The following is a 24,443-nucleotide window of genomic DNA, read 5'->3' on the forward strand; positions in this document are numbered from 1 at the left end:
TGTGCATCCATCAATGCACACTTACCTTTTTCTACCATTCTGTTTAACTAATTTATTAGAGTTTATTTACGTCGTGGTATACATAATTTTTTTTATTCACTTATTTAAAAAAATTATCTTTTTAAAAAAATTATTTTGCTTACATGATATTTCATTAATATTATTTAATAAATAAATATACCATTTTACATTAATCAGATAAATTATTAATTAATTTTGTTAAATATTTTTAATTTATTATTTAATTAAAATATTTTTTTAACTCTTGATTTATACGTTAATTTTATCAAACATATCTTTAATTTTACATTATTTTTTCATTATAATATTAGTTATATTAAGGAAAATATTTATAATAGTTTTTTCAAAGCATTTGGATGACCACTTAAGACAGTAATTAATATGCTATGCTAAAAATATATCCCGGCGTTTCATGAAAATTTGTTTTGTTTTGTTATTTATTTATTTTTGAAAAATGGTCATTTAATTTTAAATTTGAGTTATATTATTATTTTTAAATATGATCATTCATAATTTTGAGAAATAATTTATTTTTTAAATTAATTTAAAATATAAAATTTATCTTATTAAATTTATTTACTTAAAAATAAGGCATAATGTAAAGATCTAATTTTAAAATTTTCAATTGTTTTTCTTTTTACAATTTTTGTTATTTTTATGACTCCTTACTTTAAACATTAGTTGAATTTTATAAACTTCATACAAGTAAATATAGTAGAATAAAAGAAATTAATTCACCTCAAAAAAATTGTTTATTTTATTTTAATAGAATAATTATTTTACGTATTTTTTAAAATTTACCATGCAATCGTTGAATTTTAACTCATTATAACGGTTTAATTATGTCCATTTCATTCTTACAAATAATTAATTAATTAATGATCATTTTGCACATTTTTTGCGCTTACTAACTTGGCGTTGGAGTGTCTATATGTTTATAGATTTAATTTCACACTTGAAATTGTTATTGTTCACCTAAATATTCATCATTATTTAAAACATTATCATGTTCACAAGTACTAATAATTAAAAATTAATTCTCTAAAATATTGTAATCTATTTAAGAAATTAACTTTTTAATAAATATTTGTTTTATACTTATCAATTAGGGATGAAACTCTAAATCATATGTTTAAAAGATAAAATTATTTTATCAATCATGTCAAATTCATTGTTATTTAAATTTTAAAAATAAAAATAAAAATGAATTTTAAATAAATTAAAGATAAAATACTTATAAAAAAAAGATATTGTAGCCTAATTATAAGTTATTATCATAATTAATGCATTATTTAAGTATATCATGTTAAACATCTCGAGTTAGAGTAAGTGTCTAGAAAAAAACATGTTACAAAAAGAATCTCTGTTACAAGTTGTCAACAAAAGATTTGTTCCATGTAAAGCAGATAAATATTTTGTTAAAAAACATGGTTAAAAAAAAATACTAAGCGGTAATTTGGTTTTCTAATGGCACGGCGTAACACAGAAACGACCGAGAAGATCACATCCTATTCACAGTACAATGACCGGTGGATGTGGATCTCTCTCTCACACACAAGACGACAAAAAACTGCTAAAACAAGTGGAAAGTGGAAATGATCTAGTCTGTCTGTAATATGTTAGTACTCAGTTAATGTGATCTCTCTAAGTGTGTGTTTCACCGCTTCCAGCTCATTTTTCCATTATTCACTTTGATTTTGTTGTTGTTGGGATTTTCATCATACGGTGCCGTTTGGAGCTTATCTTTCTTTCCTACCAACTTTCTTAGGAATCAACACCCTGGACTTCGTGAGCTAGAGCTTTTTTCTCACTGTCCCAATGTTGTTCTTTTCTTTGTACCATTTTCATCAGGGTTGATTTTCAGTTCTCCTTGTTTTCTGGGCAACTGAAAAGGAACCATCTTGATTTGCATTCTCAGTGGGAAAGTCTTTCACTTTGAGGATAATGTGGTCACCCTTTTTGGAGTTCTAGTGTTCAGTTGATTCTTCGTATAGTGGGTGCTCTGCTTTGAGTTTTGAAGAAGAAATGTTCGGGTTCTCTCGTAAACATATGAAACTTGGCAGGTGAAGAATTTTACCTTTCTTTTTTGTTCTTTCAAAGTTTGGATTTTTTTTAGGGTACCGATAGTTCTTTCTAGGGTGCTTTTGGTAAACATGTTAACTAAAGGTGTTTTGAATAAGTGTTTATAATGTAATGTGATTGCTTATTTAAATTGTTTCTACAATTGATGATTAAGCTATTTTCATGAGTTGTAAGTTAACTTTAAAAGCTATATTTAAGGGTTTATTGAAATGAGTTAAATGCAGATTATAGACATATCATATGTTTTTTCAAATAATTAAGCAAATGTTTATGGGTATTGTTGGATAAGCTTCTCCAAAAGCATTTCTAGGTTGAAATAAGTTTCTCTGACTCTAAGCTAAAACAGTTAAAAATAAGATTTCTGAGAAGTTAATAGGATAGAACTACAAATTAGTTTATGTGTAAGTTAATTTTAACTTATGAAGAAACTTATAGAGAAATTTCCCCAAACAAATATTTCGTCATTGTAAATAAACTCTTCCAAAAGCACTTGTATTGATGGTTTATTGTCGTTTTGATTGTTTTCTCAGTAGATTGAAGGTCCAGCTTTCTGACACCACCCAGGGAACTAGAAGTCCCATTAGGCACCACAAGCGAAATGTAAACTCCAATGTGAGTTTTTCAGATTCATTACTTGTGTTGGATAGAATTTGAAACAATCTGTGGCTTGTGGCCACTGATAAAGCTTATTTCAGGGTGATGGAGTTGCAGGGATAAGTGGTCATTCTGAGGAAATTGATTGCCAGTTTTCGTCTGCTGCGCCAGAGATGCGTACTTGTACATCAGGAAGCTCAGAGAACTGGATGGTGCTGTCAATTGTAGGGGATAAGCCCACTCCTAGATCATATGTACGTAATTTTGTGATTCGTGTTGATTTTTTGTTTGATCCTGGGTATTTTGTGGAGGATTTATGACTTATGAGCAGTTACGGCAAAAGACTAACTATTATTATTTGTAAATAGCATGCTGCAGCTGTCATTGAGAATAAGATGGTAGTGGTTGGTGGTGAATCTGGGAGTGAATTGTTAGACGACGTGCAGGTGAGGATACATTTCTTGTTTTGGAATTGGAAGATTTATGATAGGGATATTGTTGCTATATATGAGCATCAATGTTAACTAATTATTTGGTTGTTGGCTTATCACACAAACTGTGATCTGGATACATTTTATTTTTATTTTCAGGTGCTAAATTTTGACAGATTTTCATGGACCACAGCATCGTCTAAGCTTTACTTGTCACCAAGCAGTCTTCCACTAAAGATTCCAGCTTGCAAGGGGCATTGTTTGGTAATTTAATTTATGGTTTTAACATATTTTCAGCATGTTGACATGTTTATTTGTATTCTATCTAAGTGACCTTGATAATGCTCTCATCATAGACATGGAATAACAAGTCTGTTTAAGATGAAAAATTGAAAATTTCATGGACCTGAATTTGTACAAAATAAAAGGGCCACCATTGCATGTCCAATTGTAGTGTTCATCAGTAAATTGTGGCCATTATAAATGAGCTGCTTGATGATACAACAAATCAAATGTCATTTGGAATTGATAACATCTTTCCTATATTTCTATTTTATACACAGCATTGTCATGTTGGTGCTTAGCATGGTATTATATATTCTCTTTTTCTTGGAAAATGTACTTCTTTTTTGGTGTGGAGAGAAGAGCGGTGTTTCAAGCGTTGAGGCAAATATAAAAGCCTGTTTTCAATTTCCCTTGTGTATAATTTCAATCTTCAGGTGTAGCACTTAAAATTTTCTGTTTTCTTCTATCACTTTATATCTGCTGTGATTTGTTCCATTTTAAAGTTTTTTCCCCCTTTTTTCTCTTGGTCATTAGATGCACTTCATAAAGTTTATGCCTGGCATAACATAGGGTTTTGTAGAAAGCTGCCTGAAACTAGAAATAGCAAATATATTATTTAAATTCTGAGACCTCCAACTTTGAAGATAAAGTTAATCAATTGCTTACCAAGAGATATACAAGAACAATTAAGTTTATATAATTTAATGATTTACCCCCAGTCTCAAACTGTCAATTTTCTTATGTTTGATGATAATTTGGCCAGGTTTCTTGGGGGGGAAAGGCACTCCTCATTGGAGGGAAAACAGACCCAGCAAGTGACAAAATTTCTGGTTCAGCTCCATGTCCTTCACATATGTAATAGTTTTTCCTGTTTCAGGCTGTGAAAATGTTCTAATTATCTTTCTGATTTTTGCAGTGTGGGCATTTGATACAGAGTCAGAGTGTTGGTCACTCATGGAAGCAAAGGGAGACATACCGGTAGGAATTGTCATTTGATAAAACTGCAAATTCTTCTGGGTAGAAAGTTGATCTTCGGTATTGTTTCCATAATATTAGGAATCCAAATATTAAGCCATATGCTAATGAATTGCAACTTACATATTGTGCCCAATATTATCATGAATCATGGTAATCATTACATGTATTATTATGTCTAGGTTAACTGTATCATGTAGACATAAATATAATAATTAGGAATTGTGTCTTTGTATTTATTACAATCATTTTTATAAATATCTCTGTGGTTTAGTTGAAACACAGTTTTCAGCATGTATACTTCTATTTTATCTCTCTTTTAACCAAAATAGTTCTTTATCAATTAAACTATGTTAATGAGTATGTGCTAGGATGTCTTTCATTGAGGACTCCCTATTGAAATGGAACAGCTTTTTCCTTGATTACATTGACATTGTCATGCATGATGAGTGATTCGTGCATTACATTTGACAAGCTAAATTGTCAGGAAGACATGAGCCGAAAGTATTGCACACAAAGTGTATAAAAAGTAGGGAAATTTTCTGTAATGAGAATATAGCGCATTACCTGGACTAATGCATCATAATTTCATTTCTCCTTTCAGAATCTTTCTTACCGACCAAAGATTTTGTTCTTGGCAGGTTGCCCGCAGTGGTCACACTGTTGTTATGGCTAACTCTGTTTTAATATTGTTTGGGGGAGAAGATGCAAAAAGGAGGAAACTGAATGATCTACATATGTTTGATCTCAATTCCTTTACATGGCTTCCACTTCTCTACACGTAATTGTGTCTACACTTTGTTATGAATTCTTTCTTCTTTTTTTCCTATGTTCAAAAACAAAAGTTTGAACTTCCATGTCACTATCTGCCGATAAGGACCTGATTAAAATGTTTCCTTGCTTTTGAAATATAACTATGTTCTTTTTTTCTCTTTTCCCAGCTCCTTGTTGGGAACAAAAAATCTCTTTTTCTTTTACGCATAATAATGATGAGAAACAAATTAAAACACTATAAAAGAAATCGAAAAAGATCACACGAATTTATTTAACGTGGTTCAGCTTCTCATGCGTACTATCTATCTCAAAATGTATTATATATACCTTGAAAATCCTCCCTTCAAATTTTGTGGGCGAAACTTGAAAATCCTTTCCTCACAAATTTTATAGATGAAATTTGAAAACCCCTTTCTCACAAGTTTTATGGATGAAACTTGAAAACCCTTCTCTCATAAATATTTTGGCAGAACTTGAAAACCTTCCTTCACAAGTTTTTTAACGAAACTTGGAAACCCTCCTTCATATGACTTTTTCTCTCATTTAAGGCAGTGACCCCCTCTATAAGTTGGATGCTTCTTCTCATCTCAAGAGTCTCTATTTATTGACTTTTTATCCTAATCTTAAAAGAGGAAACAAATCTCTGAAATAAATACAATATATTTTAATTCTAAACAATATCCTAAAAAAATCAAATATCTTTTAAAATCTAAATAATATCTCAGATTTGAATTTGAAAACTTGAATTGTTTTCCCAACAATTCCTCCCTCAATTAAAATTTTTAAATTTGATCTTCTTGTTGTCATGGATGCCTATCACAATCATCTTCAATCATACTTTTACTCTACAGTATTTCTTGTCTCCATTTCTTGGGTATTGGAATTGTCGTATGTCACTCTTCAATACTCAAGTGATAGATCACCATGAGCTCTGATGCCCCTTTTCTTTTACGCACAATAATGATGCGAAACACAGTAAAACACCATAAAATAAAAAATAAAAAAGATCACATAAATTTATTTAACATGGTTTAGCTTCTCATGACTATGTCTACAAGATGTTCATTATCAATCTCAAAATGTATTACATATATCTTGAAAATCCTCCATTCAAGTTGTGGGTGAAACTTGAAAATCTCTTCCTCACAAGTTTTATAGATGAAATTTAGAAATTCCTTCCTCACAAATTTTATAGGTGAAACTTGAAAACCTCCCTATCACAAGTTTTTTGGTGTTTCTTCTCATCTCAAGAATCTCTATTTATTAACCTTACATCCTAATCTTAAAAGAAGAAATAAATCTCTAAAATAAATTAATATATTTCAATTCTAAACAATATCCTTAAAAAAATCCATATCTTTTAAAATCTAAATAATTTCTTAGAGATTTGAATTTGAAAATTTGAATTGTGTTTCGAACAATAATATATGATACTACTTACAGGGGAGCTGCACCTTGTCCAAGATTCAACCATGTGGCAGCTCTTTATGATGGTAAAATTCTATTTATATTTGGAGGAGCATCAAAATCCAGGACCTTGAATGACTTGTATTCACTTGACTTTGGAACAGTGAGCTCTCTATACAACCTTATTATTTCTCCAAGATGCAGATTAAATATTTATTCACTGTAATTTAATGAAAATACATGTCTTCTCAGATGGAATGGTCAAGAATAAAGATACGTGGTTTCCATCCATCACCAAGATCTGGTTGCTGTGGTGTTTTATGTGGCACTAAATGGTATATTACAGGGGGTGGAAGCAAGAAAAAACGTATGCTTTTTAATGGAAGAAACATTCACTCTTGATATCAGAGCATATTATTTATTTCTATCTTTTGAACTTGTCCTTTTACACTACAGCAGCTTAAGAAAAGTAATTTATGCATGAATTTCACTGATATAGTTCCTGGTTACTATGTTGCGTTTGAGTTATTCCTTCTTACCTTTCATTCCAGTCATCATTGCATCTGTTAACCGCTAAAATGCTTTTGATTGTATAGCCTTTGTGAGCATTCCTTGTATTGTGTGTTTTAAACTTTCATTTATTTAATGTTCCTTGATAGCCAGAGACAAATACTTACAAGTTACACGGTAAGAAGATCAGATTACTGAAAGGGGGATTTATTCTAAAATTTCTAATTTTCCCTTGTATTTACCAGGACACGGGGAGACTTTGGTATATGATATAGTAAGAAGTGAATGGTCTGTGGCAATTGCATCACCTCCATCTTCTATTACTACCAACAAGGTGAGATTCATCTTCTGCTAATTCACTGTGCATTTGGTATTATTAAAAATATTCCATTTAGCTTTTTGTGCTTATAACTCATTTTGTTTCATGGTGGTGAACTAAGTATTACAAGCCCACAATGTAGTCTAGAGGTTAAATATGAGACTTTGTTAGACCTATTTAATCTTAACTGATGAAATCACTGGCTAGGGTTTAGTTTTAATATTTTTTTTAATGAGAGATTTTTGTTCAGCCTATAAGCTGTACACTGCATTAATTTATTTACCATGTATCTTATTTACTATTAGCGAAATTATTTTTAGATGTGTTATATTTGGCATTAGGAGTACATCTTATCCATTTCCTGACTCAATTTAAAGATCTGCTATAGAAGATTTTGTTTGTATTTTTGGCATTTGAGTGTTTAAAAAGCATGTTTATAATATTTTTTGTGTTAGCAGGGTTTTAGCCTAGTACATGTGCAGCACAAGGATAAGGACTTTCTTGTTGCATTTGGGGGATCCAAAAAAGAGCCATCAAATCAGGTATTACATAAATGTATGAAGTTAATGTATGAGTTAATTCTTTTGGAACTTTTAACCCTGTTCTTTTTTACTGTACTAGGTGGAAGTATTGATAACAGAAAAAAATGAATCAGTCCTGGGAAGGCGACCAACTTCTACCAAAGGGCCAAGATCTATTCTTCTTGAAAAACATTCATTAACTTCTGGATTGGGTTCTCAACGTAAAAATGACTCATCCCAACGTTCAATCAACTCTGTTGCTCGACAAAATCTTGCATCTGCAATTGAACATGGTTCTGAAAGGAAATCTCTGTCCAAATCCTTGCTTGTACAAGATTCCAATTCTCTCCCTACCAACATCTCCTTTCACAGGCAATTTAATCATGATGAAGAATACAATGCAGATGTAAGGATTGACAAGCATTCAGAAGATGAAAGTTCTGCCCCTCAGGTAAAATGCAAATTCCCATTAATCACAACGCTATGCTTTAATACAAAACACTTTTGATATGGTTATAACAAATGATGGTTGTTGGTAAGTCGTTGTAGTTGTTCTCCACTGCCTTAGTTGCAGCCTCTTTGAGTGCTGCCTTAATTCCCACCTAAAGGGTGATGTCTAGTTCTAATTGACTAGAGATATGAGTTAAATATAGCTTATGAAGTTTAGATAGTCTTCACCTTACAAGCTAATTTTGTGAAGTTGAATTATACTCTAAGTCTAAATTCTAAAAATGGTTAATACTTAATAGTAATACATATCCTAGTGTCCCCTACCCACTCTCTAAAAACTGTCCTAAGTTAATTTTGTGGAGTTGAGTTAGGCTGAAAGTCCTCAGAATGGTTAATACTTATTAGTAATACATATCCTAGTGTCTCCTACCCACTCTCTAAATACAGTTCTAGGCTTCCATTCATTCAGTTGCATATAGGTAACATTCATTTTTATTATTATTTTGCACTTCATAAGTCATACATACTTGTGATCAGAATATTTCGACTTGTAATAAACATCAATATGCAATGCTATCACTGTATCACATTTCTTATTTGTATGGACTATAAATGTTATTGATAAGCTGCTTATGTTGCCATCTAGACTGGTTTCTCTTGATGGCATGTATCACTCCTTTTCAATCATCACATATAAGTATTATTTTTAATAGTCCATAAGGTCAGAACCATTTATTCAGTGGTAATTGCTATTCCATTCCTGAAACTTGGTACTTATTGTACACTTCAGGCTGCTGATCACAGAACAAATCAAAATGACCCTGGAAATCACATGAGCAAAAGTGGAGGCAAGACCAACATGGAGGAACAGGTGTCGGTATCTGGAAATCCAAATCAACAAAATCTAGGTTTTGGAAACCCCTTTCTAGAAAGTGATGATGTGTCATTCTCATTCCCCGAGAACAGTAAATCAGGGTTGTCCACTGCTTCAAACATCCATCACTATTATGAAACTAAAGTGGCTTCCCTAATGAGAAAATTTGGCATTCTGGAGGGACAATTGGCTGCTGCATTAGCAAGCAGAGAGGCTGCTGAAAAAAGCTTAGCTTCTGCCTTTAAAAGCAGGCAGGAGATGGAGAAAAAATTGACCAATACACTGAAGGAGATGGAATTGCTGAGAGAGAAACTGGTTAGTGCAGAGTTAGCCCAAGAAGAAGCTAGCAACCTATCCAACATGGTCCATGGTGACAATGTTAGGCTTGAGCATGATGTGGCTTTCCTCAAGGCTGTTTTAGATGATACACAAAAGGTATATAAACCCTTCATTTGATGAAAGTACTTGCATACCTTTATAAAGACTATATTGACTTAATAAAAGCTTTTAGTAGGAATTACACTCAACCAGAGGGGTTCTTGCAGCAGAAAGAACGAGGGCATTCCAATTACAGGTATATCCTAGGATTGATCACAAATCTTCACTCTAGCTTTATTTTCTTTGATTTATAACTTTATGCTTTTGTTCATTAGCTGATAATAATGTCTTAAGTGTTCTCACTTCTCATCATACATGGATATCTCTAACACTTTGCCATGTTTTTTGGGTGCATAGGTTGAAGTTTTCCATCTCAAACAGAGACTTCAATCAATGGAAAATCGAGCCCCTACTCCTAGGAAACCTTTTCATGTCTAGTTTAGTGTTTTGAATGGTCAATGATGCTATGCCTATGAATTTCAGCATAAATGATGAGACAATGCTCCTACCAAGAAGACAAAAAGACAAAATCTGTTAAGGAAAGGGCAATTTGAGGATGGTTTTGAAGACCTCCAAAGAAAAAAGCAGCACAAATAATGGAACTACCAATCGGCTGAGAGAATTGGATCTGTACATGTTTTAATCACTGAGCTCCACTGTTACTTAACAGAAACACTATAGTTTAAACATGGAATGATGGTCATTCAAGTGGTGAAGACAAGAGTTCACTATTCCATGTATAATTAAATCATGATCAAATCAATGATAATTAAATAAGATTTATTTTTTTGTAATTTTTAAAATAATAATTTGGCAAAATTATCGGAAATAAAGTTAAGTGATATTTTAAATTAGCATAAAATGGTAACGTTATAAATTGGTTATATTCTGTAAAATAAATTATTACTAATAAGAAGTTAAATAAAATATCACTATCATATTATGTTTCTCAATGCAAACAAGATGCAGTCATTGTAATTCTAATTAATAAAAAAAATGAATTCTAATTGGTAAAACAGATATATAGTATGAAAAGCTTTATAGTTTAAATATTATTTAGACTAATTATCATGTTACTTTATCAAATAATTTTTTTTAGAAGATATATGACATCAAATCTTCGCTCAAATGAGGCAAATTCAAATTCTCAATTATTGAATCCATATAAAAAAAATTATATATTTATATGAGACATCTGTGGCAGAGAAATTACTTTTTCAGATTGAGTATTGATTACCTGTTTTAAAACATGATCTTTATAAAATTTATAAAATAATACAGTAGAAAAGAAAAGGAAAAAACTTTACTTGGTACTTGCCACACTGTGTGCAAGTGAAAACATTAAGAGGAGTATTGATCGAAACTTGCGTTAATTGAGTAACATAAACATAAATCTCAAATAAAGTAGTTATACACATTAAGCGTACAGTTTGCATATTTACATTGATTTAATAAAGTAAAAGAAAAAGAAAAAGATGCAAGAAGCAACTTGACTTCAATGGAAACCATGAATATTTAAACTACAATCCTCCCCACAATAATTGGGGATATTGTCTCCAACTCTATGTATAATTGGCTGAAATAAAAAATCTTGATGGTTCCCACGTCTCATCAAGATTTCAAATAAAATTTACACAATAATAAGAGTGTTAGAAAGGAAGTGTTAAAAAAAGTGTAAATATTCATTTTACAAAAATTCGACATACATGAGACCAAAATATATATTTTATTGGTGAATAACAACGATTACACATATCAAATTTTAATAAATGAGAGAATAAAAGCAAAAATTAGTTTACTTGTGACACATAAAAACATAATTGACCATTTTAAAGTATATTTTCTTTTTCACAAATATGAAAATTAAAATATTAAATTAAAAATCACAAATCTTGATGAGTTTTGCATCTCTTCAAAATTTGTAATTTTCAATAAATTTCATGTAATAATAGAAAGTGTTATAAAGATAATGTTAAATAAAGTATTGTTGGTATTTATCTTATGAAAAAATTGTAAAACTTTTATTTCAAAAACATTATGAAAGTTTAGTTCAAAAGAAATGTAATAATGCATATTAAAAAGTAACAAAAATATATATATTACCACGTAAACAGTTCAAAAAATAAAATAAAAATGAATGTAATAATTTACAATACTAAGAGTGGTGTAAAAACAATAAATGTGCTAAAAATATGACTAATAAAATTTCTAATTCGTATTTGATAAAAATAAATAAATTGTTCTCTTATTTTTAAAAAAATAATAATAACACTTTTTCTTTAACACTCTTTATTATTAAATAAAGTTTATTAAAAATCACAAATGTTGATGATTTCTCACCAAAATTTATTATTTTCAATAAATTTCAGGAAATAATAAGTGTTAGAGAAAGTATCACTAAAATTTATCACACAAAAACGTGTTATATAAGAAAAATAACTTTTCTTTTTTGTGAATGACAAGTATCACGTATAACACTTTTTTTTTCAAAAGCAAAAATTAATTACTTCCATCACATAAAACATAACGATAGTGAAAATGATATAGTATTACATATTAATGAAAAATATTAAAAATTAAAAATTTAATGCAATTAAAAAAATATTCAAACCAAAAGAAAGATTAATTATGATTTTAATTATTATTTTTTTTCTTATTCATAAAATTTCACAAATGAGACTAAAAGGTTTTTTTTTTGTGAAGGACGATGATCACACAATATATTTTTACAAATAAGATATTAAAATAAAAAATTAGTCTACATTGTAAATACAAGATACAGAAACATATTTGACTATATGATATTGAATTTAAATATATATATATATATATAAATACAAATATGTATGATTCAAAATTTATAAATAATAAAAATAAAATGTAAGAAAATTATCTATAAGATTAATTTTAATCTATATATTTTTTAATTAAAATTATATTTTACTTAAATAGAATAAAAATCATATGTGCATGTTAAAAAATAGATCAAGTGGTGGTGAGTTGGAATAATATATATAGAGTCTTAGATTTAAAGATTGATGTTATCGTTGTAATTCTAATTGATAAAAAAAAAAAAGTTATATCAAGTATGATGATAATTGTCAAATATGTGAATATTTTTTATCCAATTTAAGCAATTATTTGAGCATATCTTATACTTTAGAGTAATTTTTTTTAATAAAAAATTAGTATTTTAATTTTGTCTTGTTAACTAATTGAGTATTTTTTTTAGTTTTAGGTGTTTTGAGATACAAACACAAAGAGATAAAGACACACAAATACAAATACACATCCAAACACAGAGACAAATAAAGCGCGCACACAAATATAGACAGATACAAAAGATAAAGATAAATCAAATAAAGACAAAGATATGCATACACACACAAAGACACAAATATAAACACAACTCATGCAAAGGGACACACAAAGACAAAGATAAACGCTAAGCACACACATAAACATTGAGACAAGGATAGAGCACACACACAAACACAAATACAAAGCATAAATATGAACACACATAGAGACATAAACACACACACACAAACATACAAAGATAAAGACACGACACACATAAAGATAAAGCATTTACATATACACACAGATAGAGTGTGACACTTTCTATCGCATACATAATAACTATAATAAAAATGCTCTTTTTTAACTAAAAATTGAGTTCATGCATAAATAACCAAACAAGTAGTATCAACTCTGGAGGAGGACATCATATAACAAATAAACATGTCACTAAATCCAACAATAACCTATACTAAGACACTATAAAATAAATCCAAGACTATGTCCCTAAATACGGCTAAACAACATGAATATCATGTCCTAACTATGTCTTGATATCACATCTTATTAGAGCCCCCAACACAAAGTTTAAGTATTGTCATCAATATCATCAACATCGTGATGAGTTTCACCTGTAACAACATATATATAGAACATCACAAAAAATGAAGAGTGAGAAATATCTCATTCTAGCTTGCGACATAGAATAAGGTTGTATAACCCAACACACAATAACAAGATATCATCATCATCATATTTACATATACAATTAAATTGTTAACAAGGTACAAATAGATCATCCACAATTTGCCACATCATTTCACACAATACACATTCCCATACAAGATGTCGTGGACACAAATTACAATTTGTATATGTGTGTGGCGTCAATAAATATACATAATATATATATTTATATATATCAATTTTTCAATTTGTCAATTTATATGCATATAATGCATGTCACACAAGACTCAATGAAATATCATATTATCATCATGCATATTAAATACAAATATTTATGATTCAAAAATAATAAAATAAAGTATATTAAACAAATTTAAGAAAATTATTGTAAAGAATAGATCAAGTCATGATAAATTATAATATTATGTATAGGGTCTTAGATTCAAGCATGATGATGTCATTATAATTCTAATCAATAAAAAAATAGATCAAGCATGAAAAAATTTATTGTTTAAATATTATATGGACTAACTATAACATTACTTTATCAAATGATTCTACTTTTGAACATGCATGACATCAAATTTGCATTCAAACGAGACAAATTCAAATCTCCAACTACTAAATCCATATAACAAGAAATTTATGTATTTATGAGACACTTGTGACAAAGAAATTAACTTCTATAATTGAATATTGATTACCTTTATTAAAACATGATCTTTATAAGAAAAAGTTAATATTTGAATTATTGAGATTTTATTTTAATCTTTATAATATATATTAAATTTAATTACTATAATTTTTTATTCATTTTTATGTATATTATATTGTGAGATCAAGACATTTCATATTTCTATATTTTATTTAATAAAAATATTTAAGAATTATTAAGATTAATTGTTACTTGATTTTCAAACCTTAAGATCTTAGGTTCAAGTTTTGTAATTATAAGAATAATTAACTTTTCATATTATTTTTTATTATTTAAAAGATTAAAAATAAAATTATTTAAAAAAATGTATACAGTAAATCAAACTATTACTTTTATATATGATATAGATATAAATAAAAGTCGATGAAAGAGAAGGTAAAGCAAAAAGTGTATTGATAAAAACCTTAAAAATGAATGGAAGTTTGAGAGATGCCCTTTATGTTCTCTTTATTTTGAAGCAGACATCATTCAAATATGTAAATGTAATATGGAATATTAGTATATGTAATAATGGAATAGATAATGGACATAATCTATTTTTATGTTAAAACGTTTAAATATTAATACAATGTTGTATTATTTAAAAATGTTAAAATTGTATATACACGAAAATCGAAATGAAATTACACCATATGTTAAATTACAGAAAATTAAGCAACATTTGCACTCATGTTACGCGATTAGAGTAAATGTAAAAAGAAAGTATTTACATAAATAAAATAAAGTCGCCTGGAGAAGTATGGGTTGCAAAAGTAAAATAGGAACCGACAAGTATATAAAAATTGAAGTGAAAGAGATTGAATTTGAACAACTCTTTACTTTGCAGTGATGAAGTTGCCCAACTTCTGTGGCCACTCATTTGAGTTGTGACACATTTTTTACTCTTTCACCTAGCTAGACTACAAGGAATACAAAGCTTACATAGAATCTCAGATTTTTGACTCGTGATGAAAACAATTAAATGGACAACTGTTTTACAGGAGTTACAGAAAGTGAATGAAGACTGTCTAGAGCTTTCACTTAACTAAATTTTTTACCAAACTTATCACAACTTTTACAAACTTAAATTCAAGAACAAAAAAATTTACAATGGAGATTACACAAGCTTAGCTTCCAGCTGAAACATCTTTGGCCTTACAACCTGGACAGGAAATTACACCATCCAATCCATATTTTTACAGCCTCAGGGTTTAACCAATGATCACCAGATGCAACAGTGTGAAATGCTTTGTTTTCTGATGTGAACAGTTGTAGTTAAGACAAACAGCCTGCAGGCCACCAAGGTAAGTCTCACCCCCTACTGCTAATGCTGTCTCAACATTAAACTATTTCCAGGGCACTGTTCTCATCATAACAGACTTCCCTTGGACACTGATACTCAAAGAAGTTCAGTCTCATCTTGATCTCCATCCGCATCTTCAACATCATTATCTTCATCTTCTTCAGGTGCATCAGGATCCACTCCCTACAAAGGATGCAAAATCACAAATTTTATTCCAACTCAACTTTTCAAGACTAAAATTTTGGACTGAGTTTGTTGGGATACAAGTTTAAAAGAATTTTTGTGAATTTATTTATTAAAAATATAAAAAAAATTCATTAGAGAAACTCTTGAACACTTTTAATTTGTACAATGCATCTATTTCAGATAATTTAATAAATGGATTAGACCAAATTATAGTTTTGGACTATAATATGCCTATTTCAGATAACATAAACCAGCAGTAATGAAGAGTGAGAAATGTGTGATTAGTTGGGAGATATATAATCAAGCATCAAATTATTTAGAAAAATGTGTTAAATAATAAATAGAAATAACAAACCTTCATTTGCTTCTCTAAACGCTCCAAACCCCGTTTTGCTGCTTCATTCTGAGGGTTTAACCTGCCATTTATGCAAAAGCTTAGAAGTAGAAGAGTAGTAAAATAATGAATGCAGGCATGGACGGAGCCAGGATTTCAATACTGGGGGGCCGAGAATTGGAATGATCAAATGAGGCGCTACATTTTTTTAAAAAAAAAAAAATTCCAAAGTGATACCACATAGCAGGCCGTACCAGAAGTCCAAAAGTTGAATAAAAAAATAAATTTGGGTTATTCATTTAATTATACATATGAGTTTATATTAAAAATAGGAGGTGCCATATAGTAATATATATGTATATAAAAAAAAATTAAAATTGTTGGGGGGGCCGTGGCACCCGTAGGTCCCCCCTTGGCTCCGTCCTTGAATGCAGGCATACATCACACGGATATGCTCAACTGTAGGGATAGGAGATCAACCTTAATGCAGCTTGATAATGTGACAAAGCCTCTTGCGGCATGTTAGTTTCTGCAAAAACTTGTGCAAGTTTTACATGAAGAGAATCATCAGCCCAGTCTTTAAGATATCGCTCAAGCAGAGACACGGCATCTCCATTTCGGCCCTCTATGACATGGAGCTCTGCCAAAGCTAGTGCAGCTCCAAGGTAACCAGGTTCCAGCCTTAGTGAAGATTCATAGAACTTTTTTGCCTTTATGAAGAATGCATTATATTTCACACACAAGAAAGCAAAGATAGTAGTCAATAGATGCTAATTTTAAAGGGCTGACAACTTACCTTTTCTCTGCCACTAGAACTACTGGCATGCACATCACCTACTAATTTCAAAGCCTTGGCTGACTGAGGCATTGCTTTCATTGCTTCTCTTGATGCATATAAAGCCTCTTTGATTTTAGAGAGTGTCAAATATGTATGAACCAAACCTGCAATATTCAGATTCATGTCAAAGTCTGTAAAAAATTTTAATTTCTTCTATCAGCATTTTGCAGTAGATATTGGCAGCAGGATACATAAATGTCATTGCAGGAAAGATATGCAAACCATGCAACCATATATTTTTCCAGTATAAAATAAACCTTGATATGCACGAATATCGGGTCTCAATTCTTGAGCTGCTCTGAAGGCAGACAAAGCTGCTTCTGCCCGTTTCATGGTCAATAAATAATTTCCCTGAATAAACCCAACAAGTTAGAAAATGCTTTGCTATCACCCTCTACAAACATATAGGGTAAATATACCCTCATGTGGCATGGCCCATGCCTCATATGATGCAAAACCATATTATTACCTTGATTAGATGCCCTGTTACATGCCTCTCATCGATCCGAATACTCTAATTGCAAAATGATCAGTCAATTGCAAGCAATTTTATAATAGATAAAATAATTCAATCCAATCTGCATCAAATGAAAATACACACCTGCTCAGCATATTGTAATGCTTTTTTCTCATCTTTCCTTTCCCATAAAGCAGACAAAGCTACAAAAACCTCTGGTCTTCCAGGATCAACATTCAATAAATCGTGCACTAACTTGTTCAGCTTTGGATACTCAGACTTCAGCTTTAGAAGGATTGCATACTCATCCATATATGTTATGATGTATGGATCAATTGACCGGGCCTGTGATCATCAAATTATCAATGTGATTATAATAAGCTCACTAAACAAATAAATAAGCAGGTAGAGAAACAGATAAATACATTAACATAATATGCTATAATTTTGCATTACCTTTTCAAAATTCATAATGGCCTCTTCATTCTTTCCAATAATAGCTTCAACCTTCATTTACAATATACATCAGAAATTAGACCTTGAGCAATCAATTTAAGGAAACTTCAAGTAAATTAATTATCAGGGAAAAGTGCGGGCAGTCAAAGTAGTGCATCACTTGCTAAAAAATTTCTGACAACCAACTCATGGGAATAGCATCGATTTTCTGTCACAAATTTGGTTCTTCTAAAGCTAGTTCTCACTTCGGAGGGAGAAGTAAGAAATCCCAATCATTAATGAAAAAATTAATAGTTGACTTGATATCACTTAAATGCATTACAAACATGGATTTGATAAAATCTACTATATTAATTTTTTCATTAAGGGTTGAGATGTTTTACTTTTCTCTCCAAAGGGAATTACTCACTTTATAGAGGAGCTAAATCCATCTATCACAACAGTAGCTTTAGAAAGCAAAGCTTTCCTGAGAGTCCAAAGGGAAAAGTTAGAAATAGGTGCATAATCAGCCTGGTTGGAAGATTATATTACACTGGTTCTATATCAGTGTAGCAAGCCTACCTTAGCCATCTCAAGTAGTAAGTGTGTATTATTAGGAAAACGCTGTAAAAGATCTGCAAAGAGTTCCAATCCACCTGCCAACATTGGAAACAAAGTAAAACTGGATGTGTCAGTGTCAAACACACATCACTGAAGATAGTAGAAAGTAGAAATAACAAAATATAAGCAATCCAAAAAAATCTCTTTTTTCATTAAGATTTTATCCAAGTTTGATCAAATTCAAAACTAGAAGACAAGAAGCTAATGCAGAAAAATGAGCCACATAAACACAAACAATTTACGGTAGAATGTATTATTTTGTAAATCTGTCAGAAATTGGCCCAAGGGCTATGCCCATAAAACACATTTGACTTATGAGATTTTTCAGCTCCAAGCATTCAACATGCAAACATGGAATCAATAATCAAATGACTCCGAATAAAATAGAATATCTCACCTTTATAATCATTTGAAGCTATACAACATTGAGCTTCAACATACCGCTGCAAATAGAAGAGGAAAAATTAGTCAGTAGTTCCGACATTTTGCCTGCCTGTATACAAACATAATCCATGAACCAGACGATGCCAAAATTAAACCAGAATCATAAACAAACTAATTTTCCAACTTTATCATGCCTATATTTATGATTATTTTCTTTAGAAAATAAAATTGTTTGATATAGTATATAACCTTGAACCTTCCTTGATAGTTTTGGTGTATGCTTAAATCTTACATGTCAATTGCAAAATATATGGAAAGATAAGATTAACTATAAAAGAAGAAAAAGGTTAGAATTTATTAACTAATATCCTCATGCCTCAGCAAATACTATTTTGAACCAGGCAACATATGATGGGAATTAAATCATAATTAACTATCAGTTCTGTTCAGATCCAACTATAATTAAAGCCAAAGTTGTTAGTTACAGCCCAATACTGATTATTTTTCTCTCTAGCAGGCCCCCTTCATGCAGAAACCCTTTTAACTTGAAAGCTTGAATCAGATTGAAATTCAATTTAAGAATTAAAAAAGGAGGAAAAAAGGATCAAAATATTGATCATCAAGGTATACAGGCTTTGATACCATGTTAAAAGCCAACTCCCCCAAAAGCTTAAGTTTGGTATGGGCCCACAAGTTTAGATTTCATCTTAAACCAATTGGTATTAGGTGAAGTTTCTCAATTATAAGCCACACCCCAAGAATTGAGGCTGACAATGTGGGACCATATTAGATTTCATCTTAAAATAAATTGGCATTAGGTAGAGTTTTCCAACAGTTATGTTAGCCACACGCACAACCCAGGAATTGAGGTGGGCGATGTGGGACCATGTTAGATTTCATCTTAAAACTAATTGGCATTAGTTGAGATTTCCCAACACCAACAGATATATGAGCTGTACCAGCGTATCCCAAGAATTGAGGCAAGCGATATGGGACTTTCCAACAAGTTTCATCATTAAGAACAATACTAAGGAAGAAGAAAAAATTAGCAATTAAAATGCATAACCCTTCCCAAGTCATTATCATGCTTATTAGAAAGCCAAGAACATCATCCTGTAACAAAAGCATCAGTATCTGGCACGACAATTGATAAACATACAAAAATAAAATTGATTTGGAATGACTGGATTTTACATTGCAAATTGCAACCAATTATTACATTGAGATGTGGATATCAACTAGCCAAGCTCAATATATTCTAGATGTACCAGCAAACCATCAAAATAATCAATAAATATCAAACTTATTAGACTAGCAATCATCTTTTGTTGCTTCTCAAGGATTTGATGTAGCATACACAGTGTAGATTAAGAATGATACATCTATGGAGGCTTAACATTTATTGAAAAATCTCTGAAGGGATAAATGGTAGCAAGTACTTTAAAGCACACAACAAACAAAAGAATTGAGTATTAAGTATAACTTACTAGAAGCCAACGACTTGAGTCAGAGTGATCAAATGGAGCTCTACCACTTCTATTCAGAGTCTGAAAGTAAATATTTGCACACTAATTATTTCCTTGGAGGGTATTTAAATTACAATTAAACTGCAATTTTGCAAATGGATCAACTAAAAAAAAATTAAAATATTTCATGATAAAAGGTAATGAGTTATTAGTAAATCCAGGCAATTAAATATACAAAAGAAATGTCACAAATGCTACCTAAGGTATTCTAATGAGACTGATTGTCAAGTAGTTAGCTTAGCTTCATGTAACTTCATGCACAGAATTATCACACATAAAGGTTATCAGGCCACAAAACAGAAAGTATTCCAATGTGGTAAATCTAATTAATAAAGGGGAAAGGAACCAAAATCCATCTAAGGAGAGTGATTTCGTAACCCAAAGGGCTGAGGCGTATAAATACCCCATCCTCCTAACTCAGCAATATAGAACACATCAGCCTACAGGGTAAAGTTTATCTATTTTTTGTTGCCGGGTATCTAATTGCCTAAAGAGGAAGAAATAACATAATTTAATGACTACCCAATTGCATATCAAGGATCATCTTGAAGATGGTCAATGGCTGAATCTCTATTTAGATTTTTTCACACAAATTTCTTCCAGCTTTTCATCAACAAACCTGTGGAAACAACGAAATGATGTCCTTTGCAGTAGATCCCAGTTCTGCTAAAGCTGTGATTGCATCAAGTACATAAGGACAATGTCTGGCAAAAAGACATCAAAAAAGAATATCATCTTAAACTCAAGTAGCAAATTAAAAAATAGTAAATGAATAATATAGATCATATGAAAGAAGCAAATGCACAAGTTTAAAGAAAGTAGCCAATTACATAAGTCCATAACACAATCAATACTTCCAAAAGAGAAAGCAAGCAATCAGAATTAAAAAAATGCAAAGGAGCTTCATAATAAAATGCAAATGATATACAAGCTTTAAGAGGATATAAAACAACAAAGAAGAGAGAAGTCTGATACCAGCATATGTATGTAGTTTTTAAAATCGCACCCAGCACAACGTAAATTGAGGTTATTTACATGGCTGTAGCAGACATCTGAAAGCAAATTATTTGCCCAAACCCTATATCAGAAATGCAGTAATCACACTACTTCAACAGGTTCATCGATGTTAGGCCCATTTCGCAAGTATATAGGAGAAGGGGAAAGAAAAACACTGAAGGGAGAGTGGGAGAGGAATAGGCCAAAAGACAATTTGGGCTTGACTATAGCAGCTGAGGTGGAATTTAGAAAAGGGAAAGGCAGAGTTGTAACTGAATGTACAGATGGCAAGCATAGAGAGGGGGAAGAAGGTGCGGAAATCATGGGAAGTGGAGGGGAGTGTGATATAGAATACAAGGGGGGAATTAACAGGAGGAAGGGGGGATGGTTATGGATGCTTGGAGGAGCTGTGGGGCATCCCTCTCGGTCTCAGTTATTTGGGATTTTTCTATTTTTTGTCAGCGTTGTTTTCACCATGATAAGGTGTTTACCTCCATCCCATATATTTTGAGAGAATTTATTCATACACTACGTCATTTCCTATTCTATTATTCAATATTAACAATCAAAGATTCTATGTCTAAGACAACAAAAACAAATACGTCACTGGATGAACAAACATAACAATTGTGTGTTTGAAAGAGCAAATGCTATCACTTGGGCATAAGGATGCTAGTGGACATCATGCCTGAAAGCTGAAGGTCAATATGAAATGGATTTGCAACAAATAAATTAAAATTGATAAAAATAGATACATAAAAGCATTCAAACTGAAACGTAACCTATTGGTGACATATCAATGGTTCAATCATTGTATAAGATATTTACAAACCTTAGACATTCTTTGTAAATAGCAACAGCAGCCCGGCTATGTCTAGAAATTCTGTATAGCTTCCCTAATAACAAATTCATTGGTAAATTTCTAGCTTTGCTTGGAATTGCTTCCATCTGTAACAAGAAAGTGACACAAATAACTGATAAGGAATGACAAAATTGAAAACAAACCAAGAATGTAAACAAAATTTCATGTCCTTTGTTTCTAACTAAAAAATGCCACATCCTGAACTGACAAAAATGCACAATATAGCCATACTAGGCTCATTGTTTTCATTGATAATGTTAATGTCCCCATAAATAGAGAATTGGCACTCCTTCACTTTACACTACACCAACAGGGATTTTCTTAAAAAAATTGTCAATGAGCATGCACTCTCACAAGTCTGGTCTGCAGAAAGGAGATAAGAGAACAAACAAACCTCGACTAGAGCTGCTTTATTCTCATTCAGAGAACAGTGACATGATGCAATTTTGAACTTCACCTGTTAAAGAGTTAAAATAAAAAATAAAAAATAAAAAAAGGCCCGATAAAAACCTGAACTTGAGAAACCTTAAAATCACATAAAGCCAATTCATATATCATGAACCAAAGAAACATAAAACACCAGTTTACCTCATTCTCATTGATCACCGATCCATTGCAAGAATTTGGAGATGAAGACCGGTTCGAAGCCAACGAACTCCGAGAAGACGACATGTTCTGTTTTGGAATCATCTTGTAGCATTGCAAAGCTTGCTTATAGGTGTGCTGTTCATCAACAGAAGAAATAATAATTAATAACAGCAAGACTTCACCTCTCCCCCCAAAAAGACAACTTTTGAATTACCCATTTCACAAAAGCTTTAAGATAATACAATAAAGAACAAGAAATGGTTGCCAACTGCATATACAAAAGGGAGAAAGAGATAGCACAGTCACTTACAATGGCTCTACGATACTCCCTTTCTCGGAAGAAAGAATCACCCAGAAGCACCTGCACAAATAAATAAATAACCAACATGAAAACTTGAATGAGCTCCTCAAACATTGAAAATTCAATACCTTTGAAATTATAAAATTAAAAAATTTAAAATTAAAAAAAAATGAAATTTTGCAGAGACCAAGCTCTCAGTTTTGAGGTGTGGGGCAGATTCAGCATTTGCAGCAGGCGAAGAGACAAGAAAACAACCCTGTTCAACACAGCAACTTGGGATTAGAGCTCCGACCCAGAAATCAAGAAATCAAAAAGCAACGATTTTTGGTGCGGAATCAGAAATATTTAAAATGCGAATTGAAAGGGGAAGAAGAAGAAGAAGGATTACGAGCATCTGAGCGGAGTTGTAGAGGCCATGTTCGAGGAGAGTAGCGATTTGATCCTTGGGAACTTCCATGGTTGGGTTGAGTGTGCGCTTCAACGCGCTCTAAGCTCTTCTTTTTGAAATACAACCTTCACTCTCTCCCTCTCTCTCTCTCTCAAATCAAAGGGCTTCAACCTGATTCAATGGGTAACAACTTATGTGGTTTTTTGTTCAATATCAATATAGATCACAACTTATGTGGTTTTCTATTCAATATTTTTTAATCATAGTTTAGAATGTGTTTTTTAATGTGGGAATTTTTTTATTTCAAATATATTTGGAATTTGATTTGGTCATTGTTACCCTAAAATTTTGAGGGCCTGGTGAAAAGTTTTAAATTCAGGAAAGTTCAGTGTGAATTGTACCGTTTTTTCTTCATAGTTTTAAAAAAGAAAAAAAAATATTCGGCTAGATATAAAGTGTTATAAAGATGAAGTGCTTGAAGTATTTATTGTAGTAATCAGTACTTCTACAGATTTATGTGGCTAAACAACAAGTGTCATTTGTTTGTCATCTTTATTACTGCCCAATACTTGTATAAATTCAAAAATCAAAATGTTTAATTTCCAGTGACATTAATTGCTGGCTATAATGTACTCAAAGATTTGTATTTTTTTTTTTTACAATAATTTTTTATTTGAGACTTGTTTACTCTTCCTTTTTCATCCAATATTTATTTTTTATTTTAACCTTTTGCATTTGCAGTTAAGGAGAAAAAGAGAAATAACCTTTTGAGAAAGAAAAAAAAAGTGAAATGATATTGATTCTAAGTTTTATCTTGTGATTTTCAAAGATTACCTGTTTTATAGCATTTTATACAAATTTTTAAATTATCTCTCTCAATGTTAGTGAAGTTCATTCAAAAGGTTATCTATGTTAGATGAAT

The 24,443-nt window shown here is 31.0% G+C and overlaps 2 protein-coding genes across 4 annotated transcripts; one reads left to right on the forward strand and one right to left on the reverse strand.

Moving 5' to 3' along the window:
• The first annotated feature begins 1,531 nt into the window (after positions 1–1,531).
• On the forward strand, positions 1,532–10,415 carry LOC109803500 (uncharacterized). Of its 3 annotated transcripts, none has more exons than XR_002240185.3 (16): positions 1,532–2,084; positions 2,634–2,715; positions 2,799–2,951; positions 3,066–3,143; positions 3,288–3,392; positions 4,177–4,243; positions 4,330–4,391; positions 5,030–5,169; positions 6,606–6,732; positions 6,822–6,936; positions 7,325–7,413; positions 7,857–7,940; positions 8,020–8,370; positions 9,160–9,678; positions 9,755–9,817; positions 9,979–10,121. XR_002240185.3 is itself a non-coding variant. In XM_020365104.3 (16 exons), exons 1-16 carry the CDS (start codon positions 2,047–2,049, stop codon positions 10,057–10,059), a joined length of 2,151 nt encoding a protein of 716 aa, XP_020220693.1. In that variant the 5' UTR covers positions 1,534–2,046; the 3' UTR covers positions 10,060–10,415. The 3 variants fall into 3 exon arrangements, 2 of the variants coding, with proteins under 2 accessions (XP_020220693.1, XP_020220694.1); XM_020365104.3 differs by having other exon boundaries at positions 1,534–2,084; positions 9,758–9,817; positions 9,979–10,415; XM_020365105.3 differs by having other exon boundaries at positions 1,534–2,084; positions 2,637–2,715; positions 9,758–9,817; positions 9,979–10,415.
• Positions 10,416–15,120: 4,705 nt separating this feature from the next.
• On the reverse strand, positions 15,121–23,743 carry APC7 (tetratricopeptide repeat (TPR)-containing protein). Its single transcript, XM_020366161.3, has 18 exons — positions 23,522–23,743; positions 23,321–23,389; positions 23,143–23,193; positions 22,833–22,967; positions 22,639–22,701; positions 22,215–22,330; positions 21,006–21,090; positions 20,348–20,407; positions 18,874–18,919; positions 18,438–18,511; positions 17,877–17,927; positions 17,565–17,765; positions 17,433–17,477; positions 17,221–17,314; positions 16,922–17,067; positions 16,606–16,835; positions 16,147–16,207; positions 15,121–15,788 (listed from the first exon to the last, which is right to left on the reverse strand). Exons 1-18 carry the CDS (start codon positions 23,588–23,590, stop codon positions 15,702–15,704), a joined length of 1,683 nt encoding a protein of 560 aa, XP_020221750.1. The 5' UTR covers positions 23,591–23,743; the 3' UTR covers positions 15,121–15,701.
• Positions 23,744–24,443: the final 700 nt, after the last annotated feature.

Source organism: Cajanus cajan, chromosome 1, assembly GCF_000230855.2.
Source record: "Cajanus cajan strain Asha chromosome 1, NIPB_CcT2T_4, whole genome shotgun sequence".
Lineage (NCBI taxonomy): Eukaryota > Viridiplantae > Streptophyta > Magnoliopsida > Fabales > Fabaceae > Cajanus > Cajanus cajan.